Source organism: Scyliorhinus torazame, chromosome 19 (genome assembly GCF_047496885.1).
Source record: "Scyliorhinus torazame isolate Kashiwa2021f chromosome 19, sScyTor2.1, whole genome shotgun sequence".
In the NCBI taxonomy this organism is placed as follows: Eukaryota; Metazoa; Chordata; class Chondrichthyes; order Carcharhiniformes; family Scyliorhinidae; genus Scyliorhinus; species Scyliorhinus torazame.
The window spans coordinates 44081692-44095892 of NC_092725.1; the positions used below are offsets into that span (position 1 = coordinate 44081692).

Here is a 14201-nt window from a genome sequence, read left to right on the forward strand (position 1 = left end):
GCAGTTTGCGCCCGGTGACCCAGTGTTCATTCGCAATTTTGCTGGTGGTACCCAGTGGGTCCCTGGCGTAATCTTTCGCCAAACGGACCCTATATCTTACCAGGTGCAAGCCCAGGGTCGTCTCCAGCGCAAACATGTAGACCACGTTCGGTCCAGAAGGCTATCCCTTCCAAAGATTCCCCGCCCCCGGAGCTCATTTCAACAGCCGCAGAGACCAGAGACAATGGAAAGTAGTCCTCACAATCTTCCTCTGGTGCCTCATTCAAAGCCTACGCAGGTCGTTACAGAACCGCGTGGAGATAGAGACGCCGAGATGACAGAGGCAGTAGACTCCGACTCCGAGATGGAGACACAGGACGCATCAGAGGGGGACTCCTCGGGCCCACGGGCCGTGGATGTACAACCGTTACGCCGTTCATCACGGAAGCGCCGGTCTACGTCTCGTTACACGCCGCCCGATCCAGCGCCTCGTGCAAATGGTGTCCGGCCTGCGGCAAAACGAGTCCGACGCCCTCCTTCGCCAGGGTCTTCGGTGGATTCCTTGGACTTTGCAGGGGCAGGGATTTCATAGATAGAATTTACAGTGCAGAAGGAAGCCATTCGGCCCATCGAGTCTGCACCGGCTCTTGGAAAGAGCACCCCATCCAAGGTCAACACCTCCACCCTATCCCCATAACCCAGTAACCCCACCCAACACTAAGGGCAATTTTGGACACTAAGGGCAATTTATCATGGCCAATCCACCTAACCTGCACATCTTTGGACTGTGGGAGGAAACCGGAGCACCCGGTGAAAACCCACGCACACACGGGGAGAACGTGCAGACTCCGCACAGACAGTGACCCAAGCCAGAATCGAACCTGGGACCCTGGAGCTGTGAAGCAATTGTGCTATCCACAATGCTACCATGCTGCCCCAAATGTTATAACCTGCCTGCTTACCATTGGCTGGGGACCAATGACAATCCCACAATCCTGTGGGAGTATGAGCTTCGCCAATGAGGCGGGCGGAGAAATCATTAGCAGACTTCCTGTATAAATAAAGCTGGCCAGTTTGGAACTACAGGAAGGAATAAGCAGCAAGCGAGGTTGCTGCTGTTGTGTATATATATGTTATTGTAAATAAATGTTATTTCTTTGTATCCTTGAAACTTGTGCTGGATTCTTCGTGGCCCTCACAAAAAGAGGTTAAAGTTTTTTGCTGCTGTTCTTTGTAACTTTGAATAATAGCTGTACTTCATGCTGTTTTAGAGGTTAAAAGTTTTTTTGTGTTGCTGTTCTTTGTAGCGATGTTTTTGTATGAAAAGCTATGTTTGATTGTTTTTCCTGGGACTGGGTGGGAGGGAGGAAAGGCCTGAGCAGGGACCCCCCACACTAGCTAACTTAAGTCAGCTGGTGAAAGGGTATATTGTGGGGGAGGGACTGCAGTGGAGCCTGGTTCCAATGGGCCCAGGAGGCGGGAAATGGGGGAGGGGGGGGGGGGGGGGGGAGGGGATCGATACTGGGTGAGGTTTCTTCGTGAGGGAGTATAGGTTCTGGGAGGGAGGGATGTGGTTTGATGCTAATAATGGATAGGGACAGGTCAGGCTCAGTGGGTAGGGCCCGAATTTATGATGATGGCGGATAAACAGGAAGGTGGCTAGGATTAAGAAGCTGCTATTGCTGAGAGGACAGTCATGGGGGTTGGGTCACCTAAATTTATTGTATTATCACTGGGTGGCGAATGCTGAGAACGTGAGGGGCTGGCTTAGAGGGGGGAGGGGGCTCCCAGTGGGTTAGATTGGAGGAGAATCAATGCAGGGGGTTGGGATTAAGGGCATTGGCAACAACGCCACTCCCCATGGCCCAGGGGAAATATTCAGGGAGTCTGGTGGTAGTGGTGACGCTGAAGATCTGGAGGCAGTTGCACCAGCACTTTAGGTTGTCGGCAGGTTCAAGGGAAATGCTGATTTGAGGAGATCATAGATTCCAGCCAGGATGGTGAGATGGGAATTTTTGGAGATAGGAGGTGAGGATAGTTAGAGTATTAAAGGACTTGTTTCTGGGAGGCCGGTTTGTGATGTTGGAGGAGCTGGGGAACCTCTCCAGTTCCCATTGAAGTCCCGCATCCCCCATTCTAATGAATTTGTTCTGTACTTGGAAAGCCTTTATATCTTTCCTGGAAAGTGGTGTCCAGAATTGAACATTACTCTAGCTGAGACCTAACCAGTGATTTATAAACATCTAACATTACGGTCTATATTTTGACTATTAATAAAGCCAAAGATGCCATTTTCTTTCAACATAATTTCCTTAGTTTGGTCCTGCCACCTACAAGCATTTATGTAAATAAACCTACTATTCCTGCACTTGTTTAAAATTTTACCAAGTTTATATAGCCTCTCTGGATTGAAGTGATTCATTTTGTTAGGATCAATCTTCCATCTGTTAAATTTCATCTACCATGTGTCTGCTCTCTTCTTCACTCCTGTAATCCGTTACTATCTCTCTGACTGTTCATTACATTTCCAAGTTTCATATCATGGGCAAACTTTGTAATTTTGCCTGTTTATTGCCAGGTCTAGGTCATTAATATAAAATGGCAGAGCTTCTAACATCACTGTAGACTTCCCAGTCTTAAAAACAACTGATCTCGTGGCTCTTCAAGGCAATAACGGCAAAAAGGAACATTGACTGGGTTATTATTCGTAAGGCCAGACGATGGGAGCAAGAATTCAAATCTCAGCTTGACAGCTGGAATATAAAACTTGTCTCAGCAATGGTGACTGTGGCAACTGTCACCATTTGTTGTAAAAACCCATCTGGTTCACTCATGTGAACATTGCTTTCAGGGAAGGAAATCTGCCCTCCTTACCCGGTCTGGCCTACATTCCAGATTCACAGCAATGTTGTTGACTCTTAGCTGAAATGGTCCAGCAAAACACTCAGTTCAAGGGCAATTAGGGATGGGTGAGAAATGGAGCAACAAACACATCCCGTTAAAAAATAAAGGAAAAAAATAATTCCAAATTATTGACATAGTGCTTGTCATGATATTCAAACACACACATCATGATAGACACACCAACAGCCAAATCAGAACACACAACACCACAACCAATCACAGACAAAGGCAGGAACCATATAAAAGCACAAACACGACACTTGGTGGACAGTATTAGCTGGAGACAAGGACAAGGACAGACCTGTTACACGACACACTCAGGGAGACAGCACGTGCAGAGTATCCAGAACAAACTGTATATAAGAGTTAAAATAAAATAGAGTTGTACCACATACAACTGTGTTGGCTCATCTGTGCACCAGAGCACCCAACACCACAGTGCTTAACCTTGTCGATCTAAATGTTATCATTGTTTTGTCGAATGCCTCCTACGGGATCAGACTGACCCAGGGATTAGTGTTTTCAGTACAAGAGGTTGTAACAATGGGGATTGAAAGTGGATAAAGAATGATGGAACTCTGAACCCTCTGGCTAAACACAGTTGAGAAACAACATCAATCCAGAGATATTATAATCATTTGGTTGGACGATAAAGGATGAAGACATAGATTCATAGAATCCCTAAAGTGCAGAAGGAGGCCATTTGGCACATCGAGTCTGCACTGATCCTCCAAAAGAGCACTCCACTCATCCGCCCTATCGCTTCAACCTTGTAACCCCACCCCAGCCTTTAGACACTAAGGGGCAATTTATCATGGCCAATTCACCTAAACTGCTCATCTTTGAACTTTGGAAGGAAACCTGAGCACCTGGAGGAAACTCACAGACATGGGGAGAACGTGCAAACTCCATGCAGACAGTCACGCGAGGTTAGAATCAAACCTGGGTCCCTGGCACTGGAGGGTTGAACTGTAATGTGTAAATCTCCCACCATGAAGGATGTTGGCCCTGAATATGTTCAGGTTAATATAATCTCCAGGTACTTGAGAGTTCATTCCTACAGGCTGTATCTTCTGTAATGTTACAAAGCTCACTTTTCCAATGCCTTGCACTGCTTTTCTGGGTTAAAGACCCTACCGTAGAGCATCTGTGTGAAAACAGTGGAAGACAATAAAAAGAATGAATGTCTCCATGAGGAATATTTAACCTCTCTGTTCTGCTTCATCCGCCCAAGATTGAAACTCTTCGGAATAACCACTACGCCACGTTGCACCTGATAGCGCAGGGCAATTTGAGCTGGGGATTTGTTGTGTTTGTCACCAATCTTTTTCAGCTCCAGATCGTTCAGAACGATGGGGTTTCCTGGGTCGAACCTGTATATATTTGAAAATGAAAAAAAGTAATTGGAAGATCTGTGAGTCTCTCAAAATCTCTCCCCCCACCCCCCACCCTCTAATACCCTCTCTAATGCCTGTGACCCCTCCATCTATTTGTGGAACACTTTTCACCAGAGTGTGGGAGGCAATGTCAGTGAATATTGTTGATGCAGAGGTAGATCAATTCTTAACAAACAAATAGTCAAAGGCTATCGGGGGTTGGTGGAATGTGGAGTTGAAGCCACAATCAGATCAGCCATGATCTTTTCAAATGATGCATTTGGCCTACTCCAAATGTGTACGTTCACATGTATCTAATGTTGGAAAATGAAAATAATCTCAATCATAATGGAGTTGGGTAATTCAAACCAGGATGCCTGTTAGGTTAAAAGCAAATTACTGCAGATCAGGAATCTGAAACAAAAACATAAAATCCTGGACAATCTCAGCAGGTCTGACAGCACCTGTGGAGAGAGCAGGGAGCCAATGTTTTGGGTATGACAGAGTCATCCAGACAATGTTAGCTCCATTCTCTCTGCACAGAAGATGTCACACCTGCTGAGATTGTCCAGTATTTTCTATTTTTGGCTCAGTTAGAATGCTGGAAGCAGATTGGAGATGGTATAATTTGTCAGTGTCGGCTCTGACTGAAAGCTTGCGTGGATCTCTCCACAAGCACTGCCAAGTTTTTGTTGCTACCTTTATTTACAAACCACAAGCAGCGAGTACATTTCTTGTATTGACCACATGACCACACAACCAGTTTGTTAGTTCAAAAGACAAGTTTATTATTAAACACAAGACTTATCTCTATGTGCAATGATACACTTTAAACTACACCTATCAACTAAGATGACCTTTACTTAACTTCTGGATGACCGGCTCGGTGCTGGTAGATAAGGTCTTTATCTGAGTCCCCACGTGTGTCGGCTGGAAGTTGTCAGGTTCGTCTCGGCTGCAGCTCGTCTCTCTCAGGTAGCGATCGTGGGTCTTGAACTTGGCTGATCGTTATGCTGCAGTTGGTGTGGGCACAGGCCGATCCCAAAAGAGACCGATCCCTAGTGCGCAGGGCCTCTTACCCTTCTCCCCTTTTGGGCGGGGTTAACTCAGGATCCAATGGATCGATAGGGTCTCGATCACCCTGATCGATTCTGGCCAATTAGGCACGGCAACCTAGATAGCTGGGCGGATCCTAGTTACCATTGTCCCAAGTACATATGTCTTTCCAAATAAGGGGAGGCGGCGCCGGTGAGTCTGCTATTGTTGCGATTCCTTAGTTTGAGTCTATTGTCCTGGCAAAATCGGTGATTGACCTTTAACAGGTGCAAGTTTGAGTTCGGTCTGGTTTTCCTTTGCCCAATACACAGGGGCTGTGTACTGTCTGTATCCCAACTTGACCACAATTCCCATTATCCTTTGCGGGCGGCCATTTTAAATGGTCACATAGCCATCCTCTTGATCCTGAACGCATCGACACTTAAGTGCAATGACTTAGACCAGGCCTTTGAGATTGGCCAATAAGAGTTCACTGATTAGTGGCCCAATCAGGGAACCTCTTCTCTGTATATAACAGAGTGTCAGATCCTCTGCACTCCCACTGTAGACAGCAAGCTCAATGCACCTGGTCGTACGGCTGTTGGTTTTGTTAATAAAAGGAATTCTAGTGAAGGGACCTCTGCCTCCGTGGACTTATTACAGTGGCGACGAGGAAAACGGAATTACCCAAAATAACCTGCTCATTATCAGCTGCTTATTGAGGGTAAGCCACTGACAGGCAAAATACCTTTATTTAGGAAGTTGGATTCTTTTGACCTTGCAGCGGAAGACGGGGCCCAATATGTAAAGCAGATGAAGTACTTTTTCAGAGCGAACGATATAGTTCCGGATAAAAAGCAATGGATCATTGTGCTGACTGCGTGTGGGCCGGCAGCTTTTGCCATTATGCACAGTCTCACTTTTCCGGAGGCACCGGACACAAAAACTTTCCAGGAATTGACGGACTTAGTAAAAAGTACTGTCATAATATCCACTCATGTATATAATGAGATGCAGACGGGCAGTGATTGACACACAGCGGCTGTCAGGACAGGGGCTGTTTAGCACAGGGCTAAATCGCTGGCTTTGAAAGCAGACCAAGGCAGGCCAGCAGCACGGTTCAATTCCCGTACCAGCCTCCCCGAACAGGCGCCCGAATGTGGCGATTAGGGGCTTTTCACAGTAACTTCATTTGAAGCCTACTTGTGACAATAAGCGATTTTCATTTTTCAGGATAACCAATGAACGCACACGACACAACCAATCACCAGACAGGACACCACCACTATAAAGCACACGGCATTAAGACTCTCCCTCTCTACAGAAATTTTGGATCAGAAATTGGCTAGCTGGAAGAAGACAAAGGGTGGCGGTTGATGGGAAATGTTCAGACTGGAGTCCAGTTACTAGTGGTGTACCACAAGGATCTGTTTTGGGGCCACTGCTGTTTGTCATTTTTATAAATGACCTGGAGGAGGGCGTAGAAAGATGGGTGAGTAAATTTGCAGATGACATTAAAGTCGGTGGAGTTGTGGACAGTGCGCAAGGATGTTACAAGTTACAGAGGGACATAGATAAGCTGCAGCGCTGGGCTGAGAGGTGGCAAATGGAGTTTAATGCAGAAAAGTGTGAGGTGATTCATTTTGGAAGGAATAACAGGAAGACAGAGTACTGGGCTAATGGTAAGATTCTTGGCAGTGTGGATGAGCAGAGAGATCTTGGTGTCCACGTACATAGATCCCTGAAAGTTGCCACCCAGGTTGAGAGGGTTTTTAAGAAGGCGTATGGTGTGTTAACTTTTATTGGCAGAGGGATTGAGTTTCGGAGCCATGAGGTCATGTTGCAGCTGTACAAAACTCTGGTGCGGCCGCATTTGGAGTATTGCGTGCAATTCTGGTCGTCGCATTATAGAAAGGATGTGGAAGCAATGGAAAGGGTGCAGAGGAGATTTACCAGAATGTTGCCTGGTATGGAGGGAAGATCTTATGAGGAAAGGCTGAGGGACTTGAGGCTGTTTTCGTTAGCGAGAAGGTTAAGAGGTGACTTAATTGAGGCATACAAGATGATCAGAGGATTGGATAGGGTGGACAGTGGAAGCCTTTTTCCTCGGATGGTGATGTCTAGCACGAGGGGACATAACTTTAAATTGAGGGGAGATAGATATAGGACAGATGCCAGAGGTAGGTTCTTTACTCAGAGAGTAGTAAGGGTGTGGAATGCCCTGCCTGCAACAGTAGTGGACTCACCAACACTAAGGGCATTCAGATGGTCATTGGATAGACATATGGATGATAAGGGAATAGTGTAGATGGGCTTTAGAGTGGTTTCACAGGTCGGCGCAACATCGAGGGCCGAAGGGCCTGTACTGCGCTGTAATGTCCTATGTTCTATGTTCTAGGACACAGCTCCTGAGAGTGCACAAGCCAGTGAGCACTATCACCATGAAGCAGAGAGTTAGTCTGGTCAAGCCAGTAGGAGGTTATCAGTTAGATTGATAGAGTGTCAACTCACAGCAGACTATGTACAGCAATTGGGAAGTTCAGTGTTGGACCACCTCCTGTGTCAGAAGCCTGTTTTTAGTTTCACTGCATCCAGTTGCAGTCAACGGTGAACCAACTTACTTAACACATCATGGTACCAGAGTGCTATTAATCCTAACGAACCTATCTCGAGTGCATCTGCAACGACCAGCAAGCAGCCATCCAGCGGCATGGAAAGGATCCAGCCTTCTTCGCAACTCCGGATCTCCGGCAACCTCGGCGTCAACTGGAAAGTCTTCAAACAGAAGTTCCTCCTCTACATCGAGGCCTCCGACCTAGAGGCAGCATCGGATGCCAGAAAGATCGCGCTGTTCCTGTCGACTGCCGGGGATCACGCCATCCACATCTATAACTCGCTTACATTTGCCGATGGTGTAGACAAGACAAAGTTCAAGACAGTTCTGCTGAAATTCGACAGCCACTGCGACATTGGAGGTGAATGAGAGCTTTGAACGGTACATCTTCCAACAGAGGCTTCAGAGTAAGGATGAACCTTTTCAATCCTTCTTGACCCATCTCCGCATCCTAGCGCAGTCATGTAATTATGACTCGACGACTGATTCCATGATCCGGGATCAGATCGTTTTTGGGGTCCAGTCAGACTCCCTGCGTGTGCAGCTCCTCAAAATCAAACAGTTGACCCTCTCCGTCGCCATCGAAACGTGCGTTGTCCATGAGCATGCCAGAAATAGTTACTCCCGCATCAGGGTGGCAGAAACTGCAAAACTGGCCTCCCATGAGGCAGAACGGGTGCAGACCATAGCAAAAATGCAAGGTCTGACCATCGAGGAGAGTGGCTGCATCGCGTGCTTTTCTCGGGTCCCCACGCATGCGCGCCATGACTGGGTGGACGATGAGGCCGAAGACCCTGAGGGGCATGTGCGAACGTCGGCCGACCGCACTGCGCATGCGCGATGGCGCACAGAACGTGCTGACGTCAGCGTCATGACGTGTCCGAATTGTGGCTCCGCCCATTTAAAGCGGCAATGTCCAGCCCAAGGCAGGCGATATCTACAGTGTGGAAAGCCTGACCACTATGTGGCCTTCTGCAGGTCCGCTCCACCGAACAACAGCCAGTGATCCCAGCTGCAGCGCTGATGTGTCCACTGCATACACCAAGGCATACAGGATTCTGATCCAGACAGCCCAACGGACCCAGATGCTGACTGCTTCGAGTCTCCATATTGGGTGGGCATCATCACCACACGCGAGTTGGTCTCTACCATGCCTTTCGATCCTCAGTGTGGATCCTGACGACGAGTGGTGTGCCGTCATCACGGTCAACCAGTCTCGCATCCAATTTAAATTGGACACTGGTGCGTCTGCGAATCTCATATCATAGTCGGACCTCGACAGCATCCGACACCAACCTAGCATTCTTCCACCAGCCTGCCAGCTCCTTGGCTACATTGGTAATGTCATAGCTGCCAGTGGGTCATGTCAGCTAGCTGTCTCCCACAAGGAAATCAAGGCGACGTTGAGATTCGAGATCGTCCGGCCTGACAAAGCATCCCTGCTCAGTGCTCGCGCGTGCAAACTCCTAAATCTGGTACAGCGAGTTCATGCCATGTCCTCGACACCGGCGACGGCCTCGCCAATGCGAATCTCCAGGCTGAGATAGACGGCATTCTCACAATACCACAGTGTGTTTGATGGGATGGGCACACTCCCATATCGCTACAAGATATTGCTCAAGCCGAATGCCACCCCAGTCATCCATGCACCACGCTGGGTGCCGGCTCCTCTCAAGGATCATCTGAAAACGCAGCTACGAGAGCTCCAAGACCAGGGCATCATCTCAAAGGTCACGGAACCCACAGACTGGGTCAGCTCCATGGTCTGCATCAAGAAACCCTCTGGCGAACTCTGCATTTGCATTGATCCCAAAGACCTGAATCGCAACATCATGCGAGAGCACTACCCGATCCCGAAGCGAGAAGAATTGACCTGTGAGATGGCTCACGCCAAATTCTTTACCAAGCTGGATGCCTCCCGTGGCTTCTGGCAAATTCAACTGGACAAGTCCAGACGGAAGCTGTGCACTTTTAACACTCGGTTTGGCAGGTATTGCTGCAACCGCATGCCTTTTGGTATCATATCAGCTTCTGAAGTATTTCATTGCATAATGGAGCAAATGATGGAGGGCATCGAGGGGGTGTGAGTCTATGTGGACGACGAGATCATCTGGTCCACGACGCCAGAGGATCACAATGCTCGCCTCAAACAGGTTTTCCAGAGGATTCATGAAAATGGCCTCCAGCTCAACAGAGTTTGGGCGGTCGGCTATCAAGTTTTTAGGTGACCACATTTAACAGCAAGGTGTGCAACCTGACGCCGACAAGGTGCTAGCAATCAATGCCATGAAGACACCAGAGGACAAAAAGGCGGTCCTCCGCTTCCTCGGGATGGTAAATTTTCTTGGAAAATTCATTCCCAACAAGGCATCCCACACCAGGACCCTCCGGCATCTCGTTAAAAAGTCGACAGTGTTCCAGTGACTTCCCGCAGATCAAGCGGAGTGGCCTGAGCTGAAGCTCAGCACAGCCCCAGTACTGGCGTTCTTTGACCCAACAAAGGATACAAGATATCCACAGACGCAAGCCAGGACGGCATTGGGGCGGTGCTCCTCCAGCAAGACGATTCCTCGTCCTGGGCTCCAGTGGCATATACCTCCAGGGCTTTGACTCCGACCGAACAACGGTATGCCCAGATCGAAAAGGAGTGTCTGGGTCTCCTGACAGGAATAGTCAAGTTTCATGACTACGTATACGGTCTGCCGAAGTTCATGGTGGAAACAGACCACGGGCCTTTAGTCCACATAATCCAGAAGGATTTAAATGACATGACACCTCGGCTGCAGCGAATGAATTCTTCTTCGTCTTCGCTGATATGACTTTGAACTCGTTTATACACAGGGCAAGGAGCTGATCATCGCGGATGCCCTATCCCGATCCATCACCATGCTGTGAGAACCGGGCGACTTCATTCGCCACATCGAGGCACACGTGCAGTTGTGTGCCAGCAACGTCACAGCCACTGATGAACGAGTTGTCCAGATATGCGAATAAACTGCCAAAGGTCCTCTACTGCAGCGCGTGATGCAACACCTTGCCCATGGCTGGCAAAAGGGGCAGTGCCCCCAATTCTTCAACATTAAGGACAAGTTAAAGATTGTCGAGAGGATCCTTCTTAAACTAGATAGAATCGTCATTCCCCAAAGCATGCAAGCCATGGTGCTCAGACAGATCCATGAGGGTCACCTCAAAGAACAAAGAAATGTACAGCACAGGAACAGGCCCTTCGGTCCTCCAAGCCCATGCCGACCATGCTGCCCGACTAAACTACAATCTTCTACACTTCCTGGGTCCGTATCCCTCTATTCCCATCCTATTCATGTATTTGTCAAGATGCCCCTTAAATTTCACTATCGTCCCTGCTTCCACCACCTCCTCCGGTAGCGAGTTCCAGGCACCCACTACCCTCTGCATAAAAAACTTGCCTCGTACATCTACTCTAAACCTTGCCCCTCTCACCTTAAACCTATGCCCCCTAGTAATTGACCCCTCTACCCCGGGGAAAAGCCTCTGACTATCCACTCTGTCTATGCCCCTCATAATTTTGTAGACCTCTATCAGGTCGCCCCTCAACCTCCTTCGTTCCAGTGAGAACAAACCGAGTTTATTCAACCGCTCCTCATAGCTAATGCCCTCCATACCAGGCAACCTTCTGGTAAATCTTTGCCAGATTTACCAGGGTCGAAAAATGTCGATGCAAAGCTCGGCAGGCAGTCTACTGGCCTGGCATCAGCCAGGACATTGCCAACTGCCCAACATGCCAGAAGTTTCAAACAGCTCAACCCAAGGAAACACTGCAACAGCACAAGATCGTGAGTTCTCCATGGTCCAAGGTGGGGATAGACCTCTTTCACGCAAGTGGGCGTGATTACATGCTCTTGGTCAACTACTTCTCCAGCTACCCGGAAGTGGTGAAACTGTCGGACTTCACGTCCAAGTCAGTGATTAAAGCCTGCAAAGAGACGTTTGCCAGGCACGGCATACCACTCGCAGTAACGAGTGACAACGGCCCATGTTTCTACAGCCAAGAGTGGTCCGACTTTGCACGATCCTACCACTTCAGTCACATCACATCCAGTCCCCATTACCCGCAATCAAACGGGAAGATTGAAAAAGGGGTCCATATTGTCAAGTGGTTGCAGCGCAAGGCTGCAGACTCAGCTTCGGACTTCAACCTGACACTGTTGGCATACAGGGCAACCCCTCTGTCGACTGGTTTGTCTCTGGCGCAGCTGCTCATGAACCGCAACTGGAGGACGACTGTTCCAGCCATCCATGTTCCAGACCTTGGCCGCCTCACGGTGCTGCAGAAAGTGCAGCGATCCAGGGATCAGCAGAAAGTCACGTATGATGCTCATGCCAAGGATCTACCTGTGCTGGCTCCAGCCGATGTTGTTCGTGTCCAGTTGCCTGAGGGAGATTGGTCAGCCCCAGCTATTGTCGTCAGGCAGGCTGCCCCCAGGTCCTTCTTTGTCCAAATGGCTGATGGCTCCATTCTACGGCGCAACAGGAGGGCGCTACAAAAAGTTCCCTGTCCACCGCCTGGTCGCACTTCTCCGCATGTCATCATGCCTCCTCCGGACATCTCGCAACACAAGGCCACTGATCTGGCAGCGATCCCACCGCTCCATGAGGCCACCGATATGGCAGCAATCCCGCCTGTCCAAGTGCCGGCGTTCCCCCCCCCGACAAGAATTTGTCACCCGCCACAAAGACTGAATCTATAGACTTAAATCTTGTAAATTGTGTTCAGTTTGCTCTGTATCTCCACGATAGACACCTTCCCATGTACATATGTTCATTCACTCACCACTTGTATATAATCATGCATGTAGATATATCGCCACGTTCCAAAATTTACTTCAAAAAGGGGAGATGTCATAATATCCACTCGTGTATATAATGAGATGTAGACAGGCAGTGATTGACACACAGGATAACCAATGAACACACACGACACAGAACAATCAATCACCAGACAGGACACCACCACTATAAAGCACACAAGGCATTAAGACTCTCTCTCTCTATACAGGACACAGCTACTGAGATAGTTAGGGTGCACAAGCCAGTGAGCACTATCACCATGAGAGAGTTAGTCTGGTCAAGCCAGTAGGAGGTTATCAGTTAGATTGATAGAGTGTCAACTCACAGCAGACGATGTACAGCAATCAGGAAGTTCAATAAAACAGTGTTGGACCATCTCCGGTGTCAGAAGCCTGTTTCTAGTTTCACTGCATCCAGTTGCAGTCAACGTTGAACCAACCTACATAACACATCAAGTACTATGACCCCAAGCCACCTCTGATCCTGTGAAGGTACCTGTTTTACTCAACATTCCGAGACACGGGAGAATCAGTCACTAATGTTTTAACAGGATTTAGACTATTAGCAGAGGCTTGCGCATTTGGACTGATGCAAAATGTCACACTTGGTTGGTGTGCAGAATAAATAATTTTGCAATTTAGCAAACAAGCATTGCAGCTGGCTTTGTCCTTAGAAAAAGCGGTGAGTGGAGCACATGAGTTACAGGGTACTCCGATGGAGGTAGATGCCCACACTAGTGAAACTGAGTTAAGGGACGACCGCTGGGCGATAGACAACTGCATAGCCACCCTCAGGAACAACTCAAATACTGAGGAACCCAGGCCAACTCACAGAACCGCTCCCAAACAAGGGAAAATTAGGACCAGACAGACGGCAGACCCTGCAGCCTTCCACACGGCAAGATATTGCAGTTGTTGCCAGAGATCAGAGCCAGCAAGGAGAAATAGAAGCTCAAAACCAACATTTTGGAGAAGGACACGTAAGCTGGGGTACAGGAGAATGTATACCCTGGCAGCTCAACCTATCTCCGACAAGTTGTTCCTGAGGGTGGCTATGCAGTTGTCTATCGCCCAGCGGTCGTCCCTTAACTAAATTGTGTAAAGATTGTTAAATCAAAACTCATTAAATTAACCATAAGGCTGAACAGACGTCGAACATTAATGGAGGTCGACACGAGAGCAGCCGTATAAGTGATAGTAGAAACAGTATTTAGTAAGATTTGCACTGGACTCCAACCCTTACCCCTAACCAGGACCTCGGCAAAACTAAGGACGTACACAGGGGAACCACTGAGAGAGTTGGGCACAACACATGTACCTGTGGCTGATGGAGAGCAACTGGTTAGGCTGCCTTTAATTGTAGTGGAAGGTTCTCTTGACAAATACATGAATAGGATGGGAATAGAGGGATACGGACCCAGAAAGTGTAGAAGATTGTAGTTTAGTCGGGCAGCATGGTCGGCACGG

At 48.4% G+C, this 14201-nt stretch overlaps 1 protein-coding gene across 1 annotated transcript in view; it reads right to left on the reverse strand.

Annotated features, from left to right (window-relative positions):
* LOC140396104 (aldo-keto reductase family 1 member C1-like) overlaps positions 1-14201 on the reverse strand; it is an 83513-nt gene that overhangs the window by 14925 nt on the left and 54387 nt on the right. The window contains exon 5 of the mRNA XM_072484217.1: positions 4091-4256. Coding sequence (XP_072340318.1) covers positions 4091-4256 — 166 coding nt within the window. The remainder of the gene's footprint in view (positions 1-4090; positions 4257-14201) is intronic.